Source organism: Hoplias malabaricus, chromosome Y (genome assembly GCF_029633855.1).
Source record: "Hoplias malabaricus isolate fHopMal1 chromosome Y, fHopMal1.hap1, whole genome shotgun sequence".
Taxonomy (NCBI): domain Eukaryota; kingdom Metazoa; phylum Chordata; class Actinopteri; order Characiformes; family Erythrinidae; genus Hoplias; species Hoplias malabaricus.
In genome coordinates, this window is record NC_089820.1 from 16792220 (window position 1) to 16813629 (window position 21410).

General features: G+C 41.3%; 1 protein-coding gene across 4 annotated transcripts in view; it reads right to left on the minus strand.

Moving 5' to 3' along the window:
• LOC136679461 (uncharacterized protein KIAA0825-like) overlaps nt 1-21410 on the minus strand; it is a 121917-nt gene that overhangs the window by 50056 nt on the left and 50451 nt on the right. For all 4 annotated transcript variants that reach the window (XM_066657987.1, XM_066657988.1, XM_066657985.1 and 1 more), the window contains exons 15-19: nt 20217-20435; nt 19298-19706; nt 16522-16678; nt 15049-15204; nt 12600-12694 (exon numbers count right to left, since the gene is read on the minus strand). In XM_066657987.1, the coding sequence (XP_066514084.1) occupies nt 12600-12694; nt 15049-15204; nt 16522-16678; nt 19298-19706; nt 20217-20435 (1036 nt within the window). The remainder of the gene's footprint in view (nt 1-12599; nt 12695-15048; nt 15205-16521; nt 16679-19297; nt 19707-20216; nt 20436-21410) is intronic.

Sequence of the window (21410 nt, forward strand, 5' to 3'; positions counted from 1 at the left end):
GGAGACTTCCCTCTGTCACATGCTCACACCTCATCTAATACATAAAATATCAAACATCCGAGGGACAATCCTACGACCTCTGTTGCCCTTTTCTCCTCCCACACACACACACACTCTCTCTCTCTCTCTCACAGAAAGCCCCAGCCTCGGTTCTCCTCCCCCACTGTATACGTGCTTAGATTTATTTCCACCAATTCACCACCATACAGCGATGTATTTGCGACATCTGGCGGTGCTCACTATATCCTTAGCTACGAAAATGTGAAAGGAAGGCACAGCGAAAACTGAAAGACGGCTCCGCAGTGAAGCGACAGAAGGTGATGTCGACAGGGCAAAGTTTGCAGGCCTTAAGCCGAAACCACTCTAAATTTTATCCCAAAAGGATTGGATACCCCTTAGTGGGCAGACAAAGGCAGCTTTACTTGTCGAAAAAGTGTGTGTGTGTGTGTGTATTGGTTGGGTGGTTGGGGTGTGGGGTGGTAGGGCTTGAAATGCCCATGAATCCATAGGGCCCAGAGGTCATCCTTCTTGAGACGCGGTGACATCATAACAATAGGACACTTCTAGAGCCTTAGAAATGCAAGTTGATCCATTCTATGAGGGGGTAAAAAGGAGCATGCCTTCGAGTTCCCACACATTCAGGGAAAGTGAGAGAGTGAGCTATGAAATCAGCAGGGAGAGAGAATGGAAAACGGGGGGAGTATGGGCAGAAAGAGAGAGAGAGAGAGAGAGAAACAGAGTCTGGACAGTAGCAAGTGAATGTAAAGGCCTCGCTCTAGCCTTTCTGTCCTTTCTCTAAGCATCTCATAAAAGAAGATGGCTTAATTCACCCTCATTTTCCACCCTGAGAGCTTTTCTCCCTCACTCTGCCTCCGTCTCACTGCAAATAACACATCATGTGTGTATTCTTCTTTACAACAAAGTGTAATCATTAAACCGTTGGCTTATTTTCCCTTCGATAGCGTTATTCTGCAGCAGACAATAGCACAGCTTCAAAAAGAAAAGGGCACATTCACTACATATATAAACATTCCATGTTATGCACGCTGCTCATCAAGTTTAATAGACAGTGATTGATGACATTTATTGCATAATTAGTGAAACGAGAGCAGATAATTGGCAATTATCAGAAAATTAACAGCCAAACAATATGTAACAAAAAAATGAAAAAAAAAAAAAAAACATTAATATTCCATATTCCAGTTCAGCCACAGTTTTTATATATGCAAAAACCACCTGAACCCTGAACTACATACAGCTCGGGAACATCATTTGTGAATGCAACAATGGTGCAATCCGCAAGTGCGTTACATAAGCAGGGAAGCTATAATGAGATCATATATTCATACTGTGAGTGTTAATTAGTCTGTCTGCTCGAGGTTGAGGGAGCCAGGCCAGGGATTCCACCACCTTCACTCATTGTTTTTCTAATCCTGTCCTCGCATTCATAATTCACCACACTTTCACTAACATGCTTCTGTTTTTTTTTTTGTTTGTTTGTTTGTTTGTTTTTGTTTATTGTCTATGTTTACAGAGGCTGTGTATATATATGTATGTATGTATGTATAATTATCCCAGTCATGATGAATTTAAAACTGAATGAAAGTCTCCTTCTCTTTTGCTGGCAGGATTCAGCTTCCAGCCATTTTGACAGCTTCATCTATGACAGCGGTCTTTGATCGCTTCTATCAGTGGGGGGAGGGGGAATAAGCAGCGTTCACTTGCGACTAAGCTGGTCCGCTTTATTGGGCATCTGCATTAAACATGCGCTTCAGTCTCTTCTTCTGTTGTAATGTGGTTGTCCCCTGAGGGTGACTCAGTTTGAAAACTTGGTGCGGTTTGAGTGTGTGGGTGAGTGTGTGTGTGTGTGTGTGTGAGAGAGAGAGAGAGAGAGGGCAAGAAAGATGGGGTATGAGTAAATTTTAGAAATTCAGTATTAACAATGGGAGAATCAATAATATTTTAAAATGGAAATGTTTATGTCATTGGAAAACACTGGTAAAACCAATGGCAAGATGGCTCTTCATAGTGCTAGTCAATACTTTTTCATTGGTTTATTTTACTACAAGATATTTCCTCCTTTGATTTCTTATGTTTTGAATTGGTTACTTTTCATAAAGGTGTTTATAAATAGGTCAGAAAGCAAACATGACGTTTAATTCCAAATAAATAAATAAATAACTTGGTTATGACTTGAACCCATGTGTTCGACATCATCTACCTGCAAACATAGAGGCAAAACCCATTCTAGATTTGCAATTTGGAACAAGGTTTGTAAATAAATACTACCCATACATACAAAGTGCATCTTCTCTGATGTATAAAACGAATGGCTTAGTTAGATGATGACTGGAAATGTATTACAGCTAGAGCAACCGCCCAAACTGTCCCAAAACTGCAGGCCTAGAAATCCTCCCAGCAATCTGGGCCTGCAGATGTATGCATCTCAGATTGTCTGTAACAAGTAAACTTGAAGGAGGCCTTTGCCTTTGCCCGTGCCCTCTCCTGGGTCCTGCTGTGTGGAGGTTGAAGTCCACTGCTGGGGCGGGTTATCTGAGGATGCTGGGGCTTGCTGGCAGGGCAGGAAGGAAACCGCAGGCATTCTGACCTCTCTCAAAGCAGGAGGGGGCAAGCGGCCGCGGGCACAGTGCCAGCAGGTGGTAGGTCTTCCAAGAAAACAGAGGGAAGGAGAAAGCAAGACACAGAGTCCAAAGCAAGCTGCTTAGCTGAGTTTAAAATGGACAGATGCAGCTGAATGACTGATTGCCTGGAAGAGCTTTAGGACAGTGTTGGGCCCAAGATGGGAAAGCAGTGATGCCCCCTTTCCCACCACCCCTCAGTCCCACTTTCTGATTAGATCTGCTGCCCTCTGGCAAGAGCGCCCAAGTTCAAGAGGAGCAAGAGATGGATGATATGATCAGAGAGAAAGATAAAGAAGGAAAGTCTGAGGGCCTGAAAAGGAGCATCTTTCATCCAGAATGGTCTTTCATATCATTGTCATAGTCTGGAAAAATAGTGCCATGGCCACATGAGCAGATGACCGCAGACAGCAGAGGTGGAAATGGCATCTTAATAGAATACGTACATCTGAGAGATCTGATCCCTGCTTAGCTGGTCTTGGACTCACAGGCACAATTAGGATCACTAAATGTCTCAGCAGGGCAAATTCAATCCAGCAGCCTGTATTTAACAGTCGTGACAAAGCAAAGATACGAAGAAAACAAAGATGTTTAAGAAAAAGTGAGAGTAAAAAGAGAAAGCACAAGAAAAGGGAAAAGAAAGAATCAATTGCAGAGACTTCAATCCTGCTCTGAAGAAGAATTCAATGTGCTGCTTTAAAGCCTTCCTTTCTCGTCTTTTCTTTGTGCTCTGTCAAAAACAACTTGGGCTAACATAGCAACCTGTCACATCAAGGCAATCCTCAAGAATGCACAGAAAAGAATGCTCTACAGTGAGCTGGTGTGGGGAGCACATTTTCCATCTTAGCCTTGTATTTCATGCAGTGGAAGTCAATTAGGTGGAGGAGGCAGGTCCGTCTTCTTATTTAAGCTTTATATGGGCTCCCAAAAGCTATTTACAAGAGTCATATCTGGAAAAAAGTGCAGAATTCTAAACTCCAGAAGGTGCAACGAGAAAGGAATGTGATGACGATAAAATATCATTTTGCTTTGATCTTGTTTCTTACACAGGGGTCAATCAACTTCAAGTACAGAAGATTATGTATTTGCAATATGTCTTTTTGCTACTCTCTTCCAAAAACACACGCACATATCCAACTTCCTATTCAAAGCAAAGCAGACATAAGGCAGATGTGGCTACAGACCTTCTCCTCGTCAGCCATGACTGAGCAACCTTCATCTCCCTCCTTGTCCTTCCATGCTGCCCCTGATCTGCACACAGCCTCTGCATGCCAATGAAGGGCCTTCATGGCCCAGGAGGCTGGCTGACCATCTGCCCAGGGGCCAGAGTGTCACTATGCCATCCAAAGCCCTTAACGCCCTGGGGGATCTGCTCAACTACCCTGGAAGGACACCTCACCTTCTCATTGATATTTCATGCCTTTGGGTGGTTATGGCAGAGAGGTAGCAGGGTCATGTTTGATAAGGTTCTGGATGAGATTTGAAGGAAGGCCTTGTTGATGTGACATGTTTCAATGTCTGAGGTAAAAAAGACATTAAAGAACCCTCATGAAAGTAAACAGCAAAAGACGTTCTTTAGGGAACCAAACGTGTTCTTCCACGGTTCAGTTATTTGCTTGTGAATTATGTTGTTAAGAGCATATGGCAAGCATAGGTTGCTCCCTGGAATATAAGTATGGAAATATAAGTATGGCAAACTACAGATACAGGAGTCATACAACATCGCACTGTTAATAAGGCTTTTAAAGAAAAGAAAGAAAAAAGAAAAACCTTACCCAGCAGTTATTACACTATGAGCAGAAGACATGATGAAAGAGATACAAAGCTTTCCCAGAGTACATGATTTGTTGTTAACTTAGCACTGTAATGAGTGCTTAGGGGGGTTTGCTGTGCTGTATTCTGCTCTTAGATATTCGTTCATTGCTTACTGAGTTTGGAAGGGAAATTTATTAGTTAAGTCAGCGAATGTATCATCTTTCTAAGGGCATATTCACACTTGGCAGTTTGATTAAAACAAACCCTGATGTGAATGTTCTCTGCAGTGTTAGAATAAGCAGCACTTGTGTGCTGGTATAAGAGCATACCAGTAAAAAGTAGAATGATATCCCTTGAGGAGGTCAGTCTCTGTTTTCATCCACAATGCCTTTGCAGTAATATTGAGACACAGCTGCTGTGTTCATGTGTACCTTGATTGTTCCTCCCTTAGGACAAAAATCACACATACGATACAAAACTTTATCTGTTGCCTCAGGAGATATGAAGACACAGTTCTATCAAGCGACAAGCATTATATTAACCAGCCATTTATTGTAGCCTACAAAAAAATATAATAACTAGAGCATGAGGGAGGTACTATTTTTAAATCATAAACAACGCTTTGAGCTGCAGTATTTACAATCGCCAATGATTTTCTTTGCTCCGGCACTTTTTTTTATTAAAAAGCTGTGTGATATGTAAACAAGAACATTGGCTTTAATATTTGTACTGAATGAATGCACTTCATCTCAATGACTTCACCAGTGCACCTCAAAGCTTAATTACAATTCTACTCATACAGTTCCATCAGACGCTTTAACCACACTGATTGCCTCTGCAGATATAACCACACTGTCTTTTTCCCTGCAGTCTAGCACTGGGCTTCACTTTCCATCTCCATCGTCTTGTCAGAGCATGTTCGCTGGAGCACCAGATGAATGCTGACAGGCAGGAATCCTTCTAATTATATGCTCCTGGCCCTGGATGCAAATGGCTGGGTGCTCATGGCGCTGCTCTGTGAGTGGCAGCGCGGTGACACCGGGGGCCCACGGCTTCGAGGCCTGTCAGTGGCCCCCTGTTCAATCCGGGGACGAGAGAGCACCTCACCCAGCTGCCAGGGTGGCTTTGTCAATCACGGGGCAGCCACGACGAAGCGGGACAGATTAGAACCTCCACCGCGGCCCTGATGGAGCTCATTTGGAGGGCTGTAAATTAGGCCGGTAGATTATGGCGGATAATGGAGCATTATTGAGAGAGATGGCTGGGATCTGGATTTCAAAGGCTTTATCGAGGACGTTGTCAGGGAAAAAGAGTGGCTAAATTAGCTGTTAGCTAATTAGCGATTTTTACTGTCAGTGTAACTGTTATTCACACCGAAGACAATGCACACAAAAAATGAATCCTGTCAGATGATCAAGCAGAAAGTCGGGTTCATCCAGCCTGTAAACTAGTCTCCTCATTCCGTACTGAAGCTGGCTGCTCCCATGTTGCAGGAAGATCTTAATCGATCACTGACAGAAGAAGCAGAAAGAGCAGAAGCGGCTAATGAAAGACATAAAGAGGGTTTTAACATAGCAGAGCAGGGAGGAAGATGGTGGTCGAGCTGCTTGACAGTTGACTCTGTTGGATGTGACTTTCACAGTCTGCTGGCAGTTTGTGTGGAAGCCATCACATCTGTGACTCGGAGTTTGATTAATGAGCCTTTCAGCCCGCCTCTGCTGTGTGAGGTGGGGCCGCGGCCTTCTCCTAGGCTTCACTGATTCACTACTCCCGCGCGCACACACACACACAAAAACATGCATATATACAGAGACCACCCACTAATTCAGAGGCCTATCTAAATGAAACATGTTTTATGACAAAAGGTGTGAGAGAAAAACACCTCATAAAGCTGTTCTACGTATGGCAGATCCAATAGTATGTATGGAACTATGAAATAAATATATATATGTATCCTCATGATGGCATGCTAAGCTATGTCAGCTTTCCACACCATCTTTGCATTTTTCATTTGCAAAAATGACTGAGGTGATGCGTTGACAAGCAGAGTATTTGTTTTTCCCCTAACACAGCAAAACATGCCAGCCTCCTCAACCTTGACAGCTCTGCTCACCCCTGCACCACAAAACACTTCAAATCCATGAGAACAGTATGAAAGACACGCAAACTACAATCTTGCAAGTACCAAAAATGTGGGGCATTAACAATAACATCCCCCAACACATACATAGTGCAATTCTGCCTCTAACGGATCTGATCAGCGTCTGTGGACAAAGACCCACCATTTTGACACATTTGTTTTTATTTCATTCCCTGGGAAAGGAAAGCTTACCATATGGCCATCATTTGGAACAGATGGCATTTGCCCAATGGTGAAGTGTGCTGCCTATCACTGCAATTTAAAGCACTCCATTTCAGACCTACCATCAACTGCCATTCACTCAACAGTTATTTTGCCCGGCCAATCGTTATGGCTTGCAGAGTGATGACAGCGTGAGGTGTAAATGCCGACCCAGGCCACACACCTGAGTGCCAAAACTCAAGGGTATTTGATGCAACATGCAATTTCCACAAATAAAGACAGCATAACATGGACTTTAAAGACTGTGAGGCATGTGTGTGTGTGCTTCAGTTAAAAAAATACAAATAAAATAAAAAAATTAAAAATAGAATGTCTTTCTCAAATGGTCAGGCAAATTGTATGAACTCTTCTTCAGCAATGTTAGGAACTCTAATAGACAGTCTTCCAAACAATTTCACAGCAATTCTAGGAATAAGACACATTTATGAACTCTTTTCCTACATTGCCACGGCAAGATTAGAAATATTCTTTTATCTGTTCATGAGCACAATGTGTTTTAGGAATGAACGGTGATTTTCGTAAAGTGCTAAACATGTACTAAAGACCGATGCGGCTAACGACGTCTAGATGCTACTGAAACTGATTTGATATTGTTGCTCCTGGCCTGGGTGAGGTGGAGTCCTACCCTCCTACAAAAATTACATAGTGCTGTTTCTGCAGTGCTGAGCCTAGCGTAGCAACAACAGAGCCTATTTATAGTCAGTAAAACAGCACAATGATTCTAAAGCTGTAATTTTAGGTTTAAAATAATGCTAGTGTTCCTTTAAAGAAAACCTTCAGCCTGAAATGTCTCCAGACTTTCCAATAAATGTCCTACAGGTCAAAAGCTAATGTATAATACTTTCCAAAAGGTGCCCCATAAGTCAAGTAGGGAACCATTTTGGCTTCAGACAGACGTGGTTAAGAGACCATAATTTTCCAAAAAAAGTATTTGGGGACAGAGGACGCAGAATGAAGCAACTCCACACATAACACAGACACCAACGGTAAACGTCTCATGCTAACACAGATCTTTGACAATAGCCATAAACTGTCTATCGCGTTTAAAGTCATTTCACCACTGATCCCCATAACTCTGGCTAATGTGTGTGGGTCAGGCCAGAGTCTGGGAATTTGCTTGGTTTTTTTCTCTTTCTCAGTGTCAGGTGTGAGTCTGGGGAGCCAGAGGCTCCATTAATCAGTCCTGTTCTGCTGAAAAGCTCCATTTGAGAATGATTTATGACACCGCCGGCAGAGACGGCCAAATGACAGGTGACAAAGAAGGACACCCACACCTGTGTAAATCTGCTCCCTCTCTCTCTCTCTTTCCATCTGGCTCTGTGTAGCGGTTGGAGTGGCACTGAAAGTTTCTCTGAATTAATGAAGTCATCTACCACAGGGCTTAACAACTTAGACTGAAAAACGTCTACAAATGTCTGCCCTCTAGACTACACAGATTACAGTTATGGCTTATATAGACCTTATATACAATATATAAGGTCAGTGCTTAGAGCTGGAGAATGACTTGTAAGTGTGTGTGAGAGAGAGAGAAATTTACAGAGAGGAAAAAAGATAGAGAAGGAAATAAAGGAAAAGGAAGATATTGAGAAACGAGCAAAAGAATGTGAGGAGAAAGAATAAAAGAGTGAGTGCAATGGTAAATCATTCTGTCTCTAATGCTGATAGCTGAACATGTCTCTTGAGGCAGTGGCAAGATGTGTGGGGAGCAATGTTTCATAAACTGAGTCTATTTCAGTATGCACTGAAATGAAAGTGACAGAAATAGATGCAGACTGGGACATTGGTCTGCAGACCTGTCCCTGATATCACTCACTCAGTCGTACAATCTTTATCACGTGTGTAATCTACGTCTGTCTGAGGTCTCTTGAGAGGTTCAGAGTCTCTACACCTCCCCACATTGAAGAATTCTGATGTCTTTCATTCCGGAAGTACTAGCTCACGAGCTGCAAAACAGAGGAAACTCTTCTCAGCTCATAATGGTGTGTAAAATTCAGTTCAATTCAAATGTAATTTGCAAAAGATGTTCTTTATCTTTTCTTTTTGAACTGGCATAGTCACTAAAGGAGACGGCACGGTGGCGCAGCAGGTAGTGTCGCAGTCACACAGCTCCAGGGGCCTGGAGGTTGTGGGTTCCCGCTCTGGGTGACTGTCTGTGAGGAGTGTGGTGTGTTCTCCCTGTGTCCGTGTAGGTTTCCTCCGGGTGCTCTGGTTTCCTTCCACAGTCCAAAAACACACGTTGGTAGGTAGATTGTCGACTCAAAAGTGTACGTAGGTGTGAGTGTGTGAGTGAATGTGTGTGTGTGTGTGTGTTGCCCTGTGAAGAATTGGAGCCCCCTCCAGGGTATATTCCCGCCTTGCACCCAATGATTTCAGGTAGGCTCTGGACCCACCGTGACCCTGAACTGGATAAGCGGTTACAGATAATGAATGAATAGTCACTAAAGAGCTTTACAGAAAGCCAGGTCAAGACCCTAATGTGCAAGGAAGACAATGATATGAACTTCTTTAAAAGCATGAATCCCTGATAACAAACAACGTAAAAATGTGAAAACATCTTTTTTTTGGCTACATATACACGTAATAAGGCTAGGACTAGGACTTTCCTATGTTTGTGCAATCCTCTCACATGCATTAGCATGAAGGAGACAGTTTTTTTATTTTTTATTCATTTGTTTACTTATTTTGAATATGCCTGGCATGTAACACATTTTCTATCATATAAAGCTTTCTTATCTAACCAGTAGGCAAAATGCATCCTATTTTAGTCACAAACCACTGCAGAAGGCTTAGTATATGAGGCTCTCAGTATTCATTCACTCGCCCATAATCCCACTTCATTCATTACATGCCATAAAACTACTCGCTATGAACAAAAAGAGCTGTAATGAGCTGAGACACAAAAGCCTTGGACTCCTTTTTTTTGTGAGAGATTAGTCCATATTATATAATATTTACTTCTTCCCTGCCTCTCTCTCTGTCTCCATCACCCCTTTCTCTTGCATTCTCTTTACTCAGCTCTCTCTCTCTCCCTCTCCCTCTCTCTCGGGAGGGCATGCCAGTCTGCACTCAAAGTTCAGGTTCCTTCATGAATAATCCTGCAGTAATGCCTGCGAGACTGAGCCGAGTGACAGTATCTGTTTTAAACACATGTGCAACAAAGCAGCACAAGGGCAAGCAGGATGGAATACACTCTCTCACACACACATACGCCACCCTTATTAGGAACACCGTCCTTGGCAGACAAGCCGCTTGCCCTTTGTTGGAAGGTGCGTGTAAAAATGAGGGCGGTTTGAAATGAAGCTCATGTAGCTGCTAGACAAGGTGCAAGGGGCCCTTATGGCAGCCTGATAGTCTTCAGCATGACAGCTCAGAATTGAGGTCTGGAGAGAGGGCCGAGCCACAGTCGCCCACAGAGTCACCCCAATGCATAAATATTTATACCTTCAACAAGCTGAGGAAGAGGACGAAGAGGAAGAAGAGGAAGAGAGCACAACCTCAATCAGATGACTTGGGCCACCACTGACAGTATATTACTTTACCATCATGCTGTATAACTTACAACCCCCACAGGGATGTATGGGCTGCACTCAACATGCACAATGCACTTGTCTCAAAGGTAGTAGTTTTACATCATGACACCTCACAGCACAGTTTTGGTGATTATTTAACTGTTCTCATCTCATCTTCATTTGCGCTTCTCCATTTCAGGGTCGTGGTTTATTTAACTGTTAATTATGGTAAAAGTTGATAAGCTGCAGGGGTTAAAAGGCTCTGTATGTGTCACATGACGCATATGGTTATTGCTATCTTAGCATCAGAATTAAGATTTATTGGCCATAAGGAATTTGATCTGGTGACAACAGAGGAGCACAGGATACATTTTTGAGTCTTTGATTTGTGAAAAATATTATATGTATAAAACTGAACTGGATTTCAACAGGAAATGTATTTCTGCAATAAGGGAAATCTATTTGTGAGTCTGTTAACTATATGAAAAATAAGTAGGACCAAAGTTCTTAGTTGCTTTAATCAACTGAAGACATGCACTGGGGTATAGGGACAGCACGGTGGTGCAGCAGGGAGTGTCACAGTCACACAGCTCCAGGGACCTGGAGGTTGTGGGTTCAAGTCCCGCTCCGGGAGTTTGGTGTGTTGTTCTCCACGTGTCCTGAACTTGATATAAGGTTACGGACAATGAACGAATGAATGAACGCTGGGTCTCCTTCACATTTATTAGCTGTTCACTTTCTCCCAGTCTCTTGTAACCACCCAACTTTAGCCACAGAAAGAGACATTCCTTCACTACAAGTGCTGAAAGAGAGAGGGATGAACATACTGGAGCTTCCAGCTGTGGAGATACACCAAAATCTGGATGCTTTCCAAAATGATCTGCAGTGGCTGGGGGAGGGTAAAGCAGGTGTGCAACTGACCAGTGCCCCACTGCCAGAGAGCATCTACAGGGTTTTGGCCCAAAGTATCCACAAGATATTTTACTATCAATCAATGAGAAAAAGATCTCTGATAGGTGAGCATTTGCAGCAGTGGGTTTTTCAAATATTATTCTAACTACAGGTTGGTATAGTCATTAGATTCAGCTCTTATATTCATTCTTTAATACATGTGCATTTATATTATATTACTTACACCCATAAAACATCAGTATGTATGTGTCAGTATGATAATCTGTTAAAGCCATGATGCCTTTAGCCTTTAATGCACTTTCCTGATATCACGATTCAGATTATCTGCAGATTATAAAGAGAGACACAGCTGAAACGCTACATTCTTAAAAATGACCAACATTCTCCGTTAATCTGAAGAAACCCTTCATGATGCAAAAGGTTCTTCAATTGTTCATGGTAGAGAACCATTTCCTTTAACAGAGAACCCTTGTAGAACCTTAATTTTTAAGTGTGTACAATACAGTTGCTTAAGAGTCTCAACAATAACATGAGTTTAGGTTGTTCACATTACTCTAGAGAATTCTGTCCACCATTCCATTATGAGAAGACAACTCACTAAGGGTCTGAGAGGATGTTTGCCTGTTAAGAAGCCATTGCTGAGAAAATAAAAAAATAAAAATGCACTAGAACCTAAACTGGACACGGAGTAAGGCTTTATGGAGCAGTGAGCCTAAATGTGTATTTATGTTTGTATTTTTTAGGATATGGGACAAGAGCCAGACAGGTTATCTAATAGTCCGATAGCACGTATACTCTAAGTAAGATGTGCTTCAGACAACAAGTCAGACACAAAGCCTTCGCATTCACAAAAATGCTTAACACACAAGTCAGGTTCCAATTGCAACTTGGATCTAGAAATGGCAAACTCTTCAATATCACCTTTGAGGAAGCTCCAAAAGATATCTGAATTTTTCTCTTTTTTTTATCCAAAACTTCTTTTTGGGGCTTCCCAATGGAGGAGGACTTTCTACTAGTCTCTTTGAGTAAAGACAGCATGCTGGGAATTTGTCATAAAGTGGGGAAAAAATCTGAATTCTCACATACACACAGCTGGAAACAGACAAAAAAAGGTCACACAAGATAAAGCTATGATCCTGAACACAAATGCACACTTTTCCAAAAGGGACTGTCCGTCCATGCCCACAGCATATTCATTTACAAAGGAGAGACACGGAGGGACATGACAGAAAATAGGTCCACACGGGGTGGAGGGGGAGAGCTGAGAAAGAGAGTGAGAGACAGAGAAAGAGACATAGAGAGAGAGGGAGCGCAACTAAAGAATCAAGGGCAACAATTAAAGCCTGAGAATTAAAGAAGGACAAAGTGAGACAGAGACTGAAAAAAAGGCATTCACTCTCAGTAGACATCATCTGTTGTTACCTGTTAGCGAGCAGTGTTCTGAAGGTCACCTGACTGCTTCTCTGAATGGGCGGCAGCAGTTGGGCCCAGTCCCACTCTCTCTCACTCAGTGCTGACTGTTGACAAACGAGCATCGAGTATTGTTAGTTATTAATCAGCGTTAATACGATCAGAAAATTACTGCTCCAGCTGGGCTGGACTAACTAAGAAGGAGGGGGTCCCGGATGAGACCCCTCCGACAGAATCTATCTATCATGTCTGCACAAGAAGGTTTTTATTCCAATAAGACAACAATTAATTTATAAATCCATTTGGGGAGGGATGTAGCCATCATTTATAAAAAGATAAATCAATTTTGCGAGAGGAGTCGTTATTCTTCTAGCTGTTGTTCATGGCAAGCTGCCCAGTGCTTTCTTTCTGTTTTTTTTCCCCCCTCTTCGTTTTCCCAGCAAGCATGGCTAGATTGGCCCTTTGTTAGGAGGCAAATAAAAATCCGATTGCTTTGATTGCCAAAATGTCACTCTTAACTTCAGGCAGAGTTTTTATTGACGAAAGAAGAAGAACACTGCAGCCCCTCCTTCTCCCAAGTCGGCTGATTGATGGATCGTCACTCGTTTTTTCCTGTTCTTCTTCTTCTCCTTCTTCTCTCCATTTGATTTGACAAACAGCACAGCCACCTGAAGCCCGGAAAGCTTTTTAATCATCCTCTTAATAGGGTTCTTTATGCAAAGCAATGCAAACGCTTGTGATAAGCAGAAAAGGATTACGAGTGCTCTAGCTAGCGCAGAACAATAGCTGAAGTATTAGCCTTTGGGCTTAGGAAACGCATAAAAAAACTGCACAGACAAAAAGAGAATAAAAGCAAAGTTCTACTCCTAAAGATGTCTTTCACTTATTGACCTTCAAGGCAACGTCTCATGACACAAGAGCAGAAATCTCCTGCCTTCAACCCAAAGCCCAAAGAAGTTCAAGGAGACTGAGATATCTCGTAATTAAAACTTCAATAAATGACGTCTTCCAAGTGCCACAAGGGATAAGGTTTCGTTATTTATTTATTTTTCATTCACAGCCATGTTGTACTTGATGAGTTCACCTTTTTAAGCACTTTCAAAAGTTTCTCCTCTCTTTGCTTTCTGTTTTAACCTTTTTTTCCCCAGCTTTTTAGCTTTGTCTCCCCTCCACATTTAAAATATTGCTGTGGGACCAGGCGACCTACGGAGAATTGGGAGAGTTCATCCCAGAAAAGCACTTTAAAGCCTCTCGGTTCCTCTCTGCCGTTCACCTTGCCAGCTCCACTCTGGTGGCCTTGAGGAAAAAGCTACACTCGCTCACTGGAGCATGAAGAAAAAAAAAAGGCAAGAAATAGTTCATGGCATAAATGAACTGCTTTAAATAAAAGTTGAAGGCAATGACACGTCAGACAAATGACATGTGTTTAAAGTCTCTAGAGGGAAAAAAATCTCACATGGTGTGAATTATAGGAAGATGGCAAATTTTACGTCCAATATTAAGCTTTTTAATTGTGTTCTAATTGTTCAAAATGCACTCATCATTGAGCGATGTGGTGTTAAATCAGAGCTTGTAAAATCTCAACACAATAGCAATGTAAATAGAATTGAATGTTCTGGCGCATCCTAATCCTGCATAAGCCTAGGCTAATCATGACCAATTCTCAGCATCAACTAGATGGGTTGAGGAGCAGTGAGAACATGGAGCACCACAGCCATAAGTCTGTTCTTTATGATCCAGAGCGTTTCCTCCAAAATCAGTGACTTACTTCTTTCATTTCTGTGGTGCTTCTGGGCTGAATGCCTTCAAATCTTATCAGCAATGTTCCAAGATCTAGTATAAAGCCTTTCAGGAAAGAAAAGGAAACATGGATTCTAAATGGTTCAAATGTCTGATCCTGTGTTCGAAAAGCACAAAACCAAGTGACATGTGACCAATCATGTTCTAACTGTTCTAACTGTAAAATTAGATATGCAGAACCAGTCAAAAGCCTTATGGTTTTGATAGTTTGAACACATTTCTTCAAGTCATCTATTCTAGTCAGGTTCACGGCATCTATTCTCTGAACTCACTGCTCCCAATTCCCCTCTTCAGTAAAATAGCAATGAGTATACAGTACATCTTTTTATAGGAATTGACAGTTAATTTTCTCCTTCAAGCATGCTGTGATGTTGAAAATGTATAGTGGCTGCTTCCACATGTCTTAGAGAAAGTATGAGTTCACCTTCAAGATGGTTCCCACCTGGTAGCATAGTGTGATCTGGAAAACCTAGCTGACAGATGGAATCAGTCACTATAAATTTGGGAGAAAAATTAAATTCAAGTCCAAAAAGACAAATAAAATGCAAAGGGAATGAGAGTGCTGTTATAACCCTGAAGAAGGGATAAGATTTCAGAAGAAACATTGAGTGCACAGGAGTTTATACAATTCTGGACACTGGAAAAGCAAACAGACACTAACCTGATCAAACTTAGCATGGCCAATGTGGTCAAATTGGAAGAGGGGTTTGAACGGACATAACAGACTGGCCACTGAGCTGAACTGAACTGAAGGATGCTCCTTGGGAGATGATTCACTTGAGTCTTCAGCAGCTTCTAGCTTAGATCTTAACAGACCCTATGAAACGGGGGTGGGGGTTGGAAAGATAACAGTAAGTGAAAAAAATATCCTTTCTCTGAGGAAAGGATCACCATTGTAAAGTTTTGGAAATGGGAAGGGCATATATATTAAAGTTCACCCAAACCTGGATTAGTCTAGACATACATTATTATTAGACTATATTCAAAAACCACCCATTAATATGGTCAAATTAAACAGGAATCTCTACAGACCGATTGAACACACCAGTGGACAAATGAGTACATCTCTACAATTACTCCACAATTATTACATATCCAATTTTGGACATAATGGACATTTCTCTTCTCTCTATTCCCTAAGTAATTGGCCTGACAATGGTAGAAATTAATCAGTCTATCTAGAATAGGATTTGGAAGCAGGACATTTGAAGAGGACAGAGATATGTATAGATGTGACACAAAGAAGCATGTCACTCAAGAACTGAACTTGAAATAAAACTTCAGCAAATCTACACTCTTAAATAGTGCATCATTTGCAAAGATTTACTGTATGCTCAGATACAGTAAAGAAACATATTGACCCTCAGTTTTTCTCTTTCCCTTTTCACCACAATGGCTAATCTGTGAAACATATGTGAGATGCTTTAGGAGATTTAGTATTCTCAGAGGTGCCTGAGGCTGTAGTAATTGAGCCACATAGGAAAGATGTTCATTTATGGGACACAGTTTCCTGGAACACATAGTAATTTATAATCTCTTTTCATTAATAATATGATGCCAAATAATTTTCAATGAGGATAATTAAGAATAAGAGTTCTGGGCACAGCCTGTATACTGGCAAAGTCATTGCAAACCCTAACTTTACTTATAATTTATCTTAACCTTATAATAAAACACTGTTTTTTCACTTTTTTCACTGTTTTTTTTTTCAATATTTCTATAAATTATTCAATCATTATTTGTTTCTTAAACAATTTCTTAAATATTAAGTAATTTAGTATAATTTAATTTTAAAAAGCTCTATTTGTCATCTTTTACTTCTTTCAAGCTTCATAATTAAGATTTCTCTGTGTCTTATAAATATTTTGGAGCATTTCTATTGGTCCATTCATAATGACAACTGACAGCTGCTATGTTCAAATGATGTTGAAAACTAAAAGTCAAGAAAAACTGATATACATGCTTTTCTTTGGGCGGCGAAAATATATTTGGCATGTCCATCAAATTAGTTTCTTTCGGAATTTTATAATTTTGCTTGAAGAATAAAACAATAAAAATGAATAAAATAAATAATCATTTTGTCTTGGAGTGCACCACTAGGCTAATTATTTAGTGAAAAACTTCTCAGGCCCACCTCATTGAGTTGGATGGTGTGTTGGATCTGGCGCAGGTTCTGAATGCCACCTGCTCCCTGGCAGAGCACCAATAACTCCGGCCACATTTTCTGCTCCGGTGGTTCAGTGGGCCCACCTCTCTCCTGCACCAGTCCACTCTCCTCCCGCTCAAACACACTGATGGAAAGGGAGAGATTGAGTGAGAGAGAGAATATGAACTGTGTTCCTTTCTTATGCAGTATGAGAAATATGTCTCTATAAATTGCTATCAGATGGGTACTGCAAGGACAATTTAACAGTGTAACCAAGGCTGAAATGTTTGCATGTTTCCTGTGACGAAAATAATTTTTTTTCCACATCTACTACTGTGAGGCTTCCCATTTGGTAACAAACAGGACAACAGATGAGAATGCAGATCAGGTTATCTTCATAATCCTCAAGATCCAGGGCTAATTTCCTGTGTAAAATTCCAGTACCAGTGTTTAAATAAATAAATAAATAAATAAAAAAAACAAAAAAAAAACATTAAAATCTTCCACTACACCTGCAGTAATTGTTCTCCTTTTTGTAAAGTATTTCTGACAAAATAATTACAACAGGAAGAAAACAATAGGCTTAAACATTGACAAACAAGCTAGCCCAAGTGTGCAAGTGTAAGCAAGACAACGTCATAAATCTCAAGATCCAGGATCTTTCATGGTCACATGTGTCTCGTGGCACACCTGTTGTAATTATTTTGTTTGTTTCACAAAAAAAGGTGGGAAGAGAGAAGAAAAAAGGTGTTTCAAAGCTAGCACCTAAACCTCAATGTCTGACATTAGCTTTCATTTCCTTTTATGTTCCTTGATGTAAACCTAAAAATAACTGACACTTTTCTCATGGTACACATGCTGCCCCTGAAGAAAGCTGAAGAAAATGGCAATAATGGGACTGCATTATAACCCTCAAAGTCCACTGGTTGGATAACTCTGGCATGCCCATGTTCATTTTTTAATTCTCCAAAAATGAGATAGGATGACATGCTTAGATGATAACAAAGAAAAAAAAAACTAGACATGTCAGACAATGGCTTCCCACTGTAGACACAGATTTATTTATTAATTTATTATTTATTTAAATACAAAACCTTTAGCACACCTTTACGGTCTCATTTGCCTTGGCACCTTTAAACTGTGTGCTTTCTCCACTCCTCACCCTCTCTTTGACAATAAAGCTAGTGAACATGCTATAAGAGGTTAACAGGTTAACAACGTAAACCTTAGGGTGTAGTGCTCGCTTTGGACACCCTCCTCTTGGTCCACCTGGTGTCATTGTTTTTCTTTTCCTTTTCTTTCTTTTCTTTTGTTTTTAGTAATCGGGTTGTGAAGTGGCTGTGGCGGCTGTCACATGGCCGTTAGCAGTGGTGACATTGAGAGGAACTTGTGCGGGTCCTGAGAAGGCCTGGCTGCTGAGCGTTGGTGTCAGCACCTGGGCCCTGCGTATCCTTCCCTGTCCATCAGTGTGCAGGTGAAGCAAATGATTGGATCCAGTCAGCGGCTTGATTAATGAGAGGAGCGGTGGATTCGGGACAAGCTATCAATCACGTCATTAGGGCCAATGTGCCCTGAAAGAGGCAGAACACCCCCCTCCGTCGGCGCAATCCACTGCATTCATCTTCATCTGTGTATGCATGCCGTCAAGCCCTGCCAGGGTCACCATGATGGAGAGCAATCATCTTCTCCTCTACAAATTACTTTGCAAAGACAAGAGACTACAGAGGTGTGTATGTGTGCACATGTGTGTGTGTGTTAACAAGAAAAAAAGGGGGAGTTTTTTTTTTTTTTTTAGGGACCCCACTCTCTGTAGCCACACTGTACGTTGATTGTTTACAACACAAGCAGTGCTGGAATGTGAAGGTTATTTTAATGAATAGTAATGGATCTTCTGACTGACTGAGACAGGTGATACATAATCACTCTTCGCATTTTCTTTTTTTTTTACCGCATCCACCCTTTTGCCCTGTCTCTTTTTTCACTGTCTTTCCTGTCACATGTGAAACAACATTTCCTGGAACACTAGCAGTAATTTACCTATTATTTTCCCATATCTAGGATGACGTTAAGCCGTTTTTGATAAAGCTAATTAAGAAATTGTTTTGTCAAAGTTCCAGGTTTTCTCCAACAACAGTATGGATGTCACTTCTCCAAAAACATCAAGCTTGTGTTCTCTGAAATGACGGCAAGAGGGTCATGGTTCACGATAAGCACAACATGAAATTCAAATAGGATTCAAGTGCAATTTTCCGGAATGTAGACCAGTCATTGATTAAATGACTGGACTTCAGAAGTCGGAGCAAAAGTCAAGATTCCACTTAGGCAAATGGAATTAAACATGAACACGTTAATGAATATATTTATATGTGTTGTCGGAATGGAATCCCCAGAGGTGAATTTCCAACCTGATGAATTTATAATTGTGTTAAGTTGTTTCTTTACTGAGATGGGTTTTTAAAATGTAATTTAAAGCAGGCAGTTCCAAATGGGTTTAGGGATGAAGAAAAAAATTGCTACAGAAACCTTATATTATGTGAAGGTTTCATACTTAATAAATGTTCTTCACACTTATATATTGATTTAAAAATGGCTTTTAGAACCCTCCATGAAAAGGTTCTTTAGGGTAGGGCAATTGTTCTCAAACTGAAACATGCTTAAATATATTCCGATGTGTGATGAGGGACCTTGTGGGCGTCCACGAAGATCACGTTGGGAATCAAAAGTGCTTCTTATATGGCGTTATTATTTTCAAGTGTGTCCTCACCTTTCACTACAGAGCTTGCGTGTTTTCTGCAGCTGCACGGCACTCCACTTGGGTCTCTTCTCCTCCAGACCCTGCAGAACCTTGTGGACGGTGGGTTTGGGAACTCCCTTCTGCTGACCCAAACTGACCTGCAGACACTCAGAGAGCAGAGCAAGCCGCTCCTTGGCCCCTCGCTCCAGGGACTGAGAAGACACCTGCTCCAGGGTTTCTCCGTCCTCCAGACTGTGGCACAGGCAGCCCAGCAAGGACCAGACAAGCAGGCCTGTGGACCTCAGCTGCCTGGCATACTGGGACAGATGCTTTTCAGCCACGCAAAAGAGGAAACGAATGGGCAGTGGCAGTGAAGCTACGGCTGTAGGGAGATGTGTGAAGATGAAGGACAGAGCCTGGATGGCCAGAACAATGCTGCCTATAGAGATGGAGGAAAATAGGAACATGTTCAAGGTAAGTCAAGAATTATAAGAGGCATTCTCAATGAATTATAAACACTTAGCTGCTAGTTTCTATGTTGGTCATAAAAGAAAAGTTAAATGTTTCGTATGGGTATCTCTTGCCGTAATAAACAGAGCCCAGAGGATGCACACAAAAACAGGGGTATACAAAGGCAACAGAAACATCCATTGTTATTGTCCAGTTTTTTAAATTCCTTAAAACTTCATTGACTCGAATAATTGTCAAAATAATTTACTCATATAATAATATAATCAGTAGCTCAATCAAAAGCTAAAAGATATCATGGGAAATTCTGCTTAATTCTTCAGACAGCTTTGATGAATAGTTGTATAGAACTCCATTAATAAAACGAATATAACCAAAATTATGGATCTGGGAGTTAAGTCAATCCATATAGTAGCAGTAATAAAGATAAAGATGTACTTTCTTTTCTTTCCCAAATCAAATTTCATTTGACTTTACTCACTCTTGCTGGTGTGCCTGGACTTTGCTTCTTGAGGTGTGTAGTTCCACTCCTTGGGGATTTTGGCCAGTAAATTCTCTGGAAGCTTCCGCTTGAGCAGCGGGCCAGAGAGGTCCTCAGACACCTGCATCATGCTCACCAAGTGACCTATCAGGCTGCTGATGGGTTTGGATATGACAGCTCGGATACACCTAAACAGTGGAGGAGCTTCTTTGGCCGTGTCTGTCAAAATAAAAGTTCATTTGCTAGTCTTGGGTAAACTTTATTGATTCATCTGCATCTATGATAAATCATTTGAATGAGCAATTTGTACTTTTATTTATAGCATGACAAAATCATTTTAGACTGATCAAGCTTCTCATTTTCCATAAACAAGAGACCCGTGTCCTCTCAGGAATTTCTTTAAGTTGGGTTTGTTCAGACATATTGTGATTTGCAAGAGATGTCAAAATATACCAAGATGCCAAGCTGAATTAACAAAAGCTTGAAGTTAAGCAAATAACCTCGCTGGCATTTCTGACAAGTCCAATTATTTCACTTACTAAATGGCACACAGATAAATCCTGGTACTAAACAAAGCTCATCATAGATGCTTTTGTTCCAGCACTGATTTTCATTGGTCCTCTTGAAGTGGGACCGACCAGCAATTAAGCCAATTACGCCTCCAGGAACATTCAGTTAAGCGAGAAAAGCATGGCGCACTTGCACCCACATTCCTTCTCCCTCTCTCCTCAAGCCCCCCCTCTCATTTGTCTAATTTATGCAACAATAATTACCCCTCACATGTAATAAAAACACAAAAACGAGTGCTCTGGCTCCACAGGAGTCCAGATTAAACCCCCGAATCAAAGGCGGCTCCAAAAGCAAAGTGTCAGGCCGTAATTGCAGTCTCTGTTTCGGTATGCTAAATCAACGTGCTAACCATTAGCGCAACAGGAAATATTCATGTAGCGGCTTTTATAGAAAGGGGTAAAAAAAGAGCTGAGGCTAAAATGGATGTGAAAATAAATAAGCAATCAAAGAGACAGCTGAAGGTTTAATTACAGCTTTGATTTATGATCAGTCCCCTCTAGTCACGTGGGCCACCAACTAGCCTGCTGGTCAGATTTGATACTGAGGCAATTTGGGGACACAGTAGGGAACATGATATTAGAACTGGACCATGAGGAGCCAGTGTACGACACAAGATGCATGACT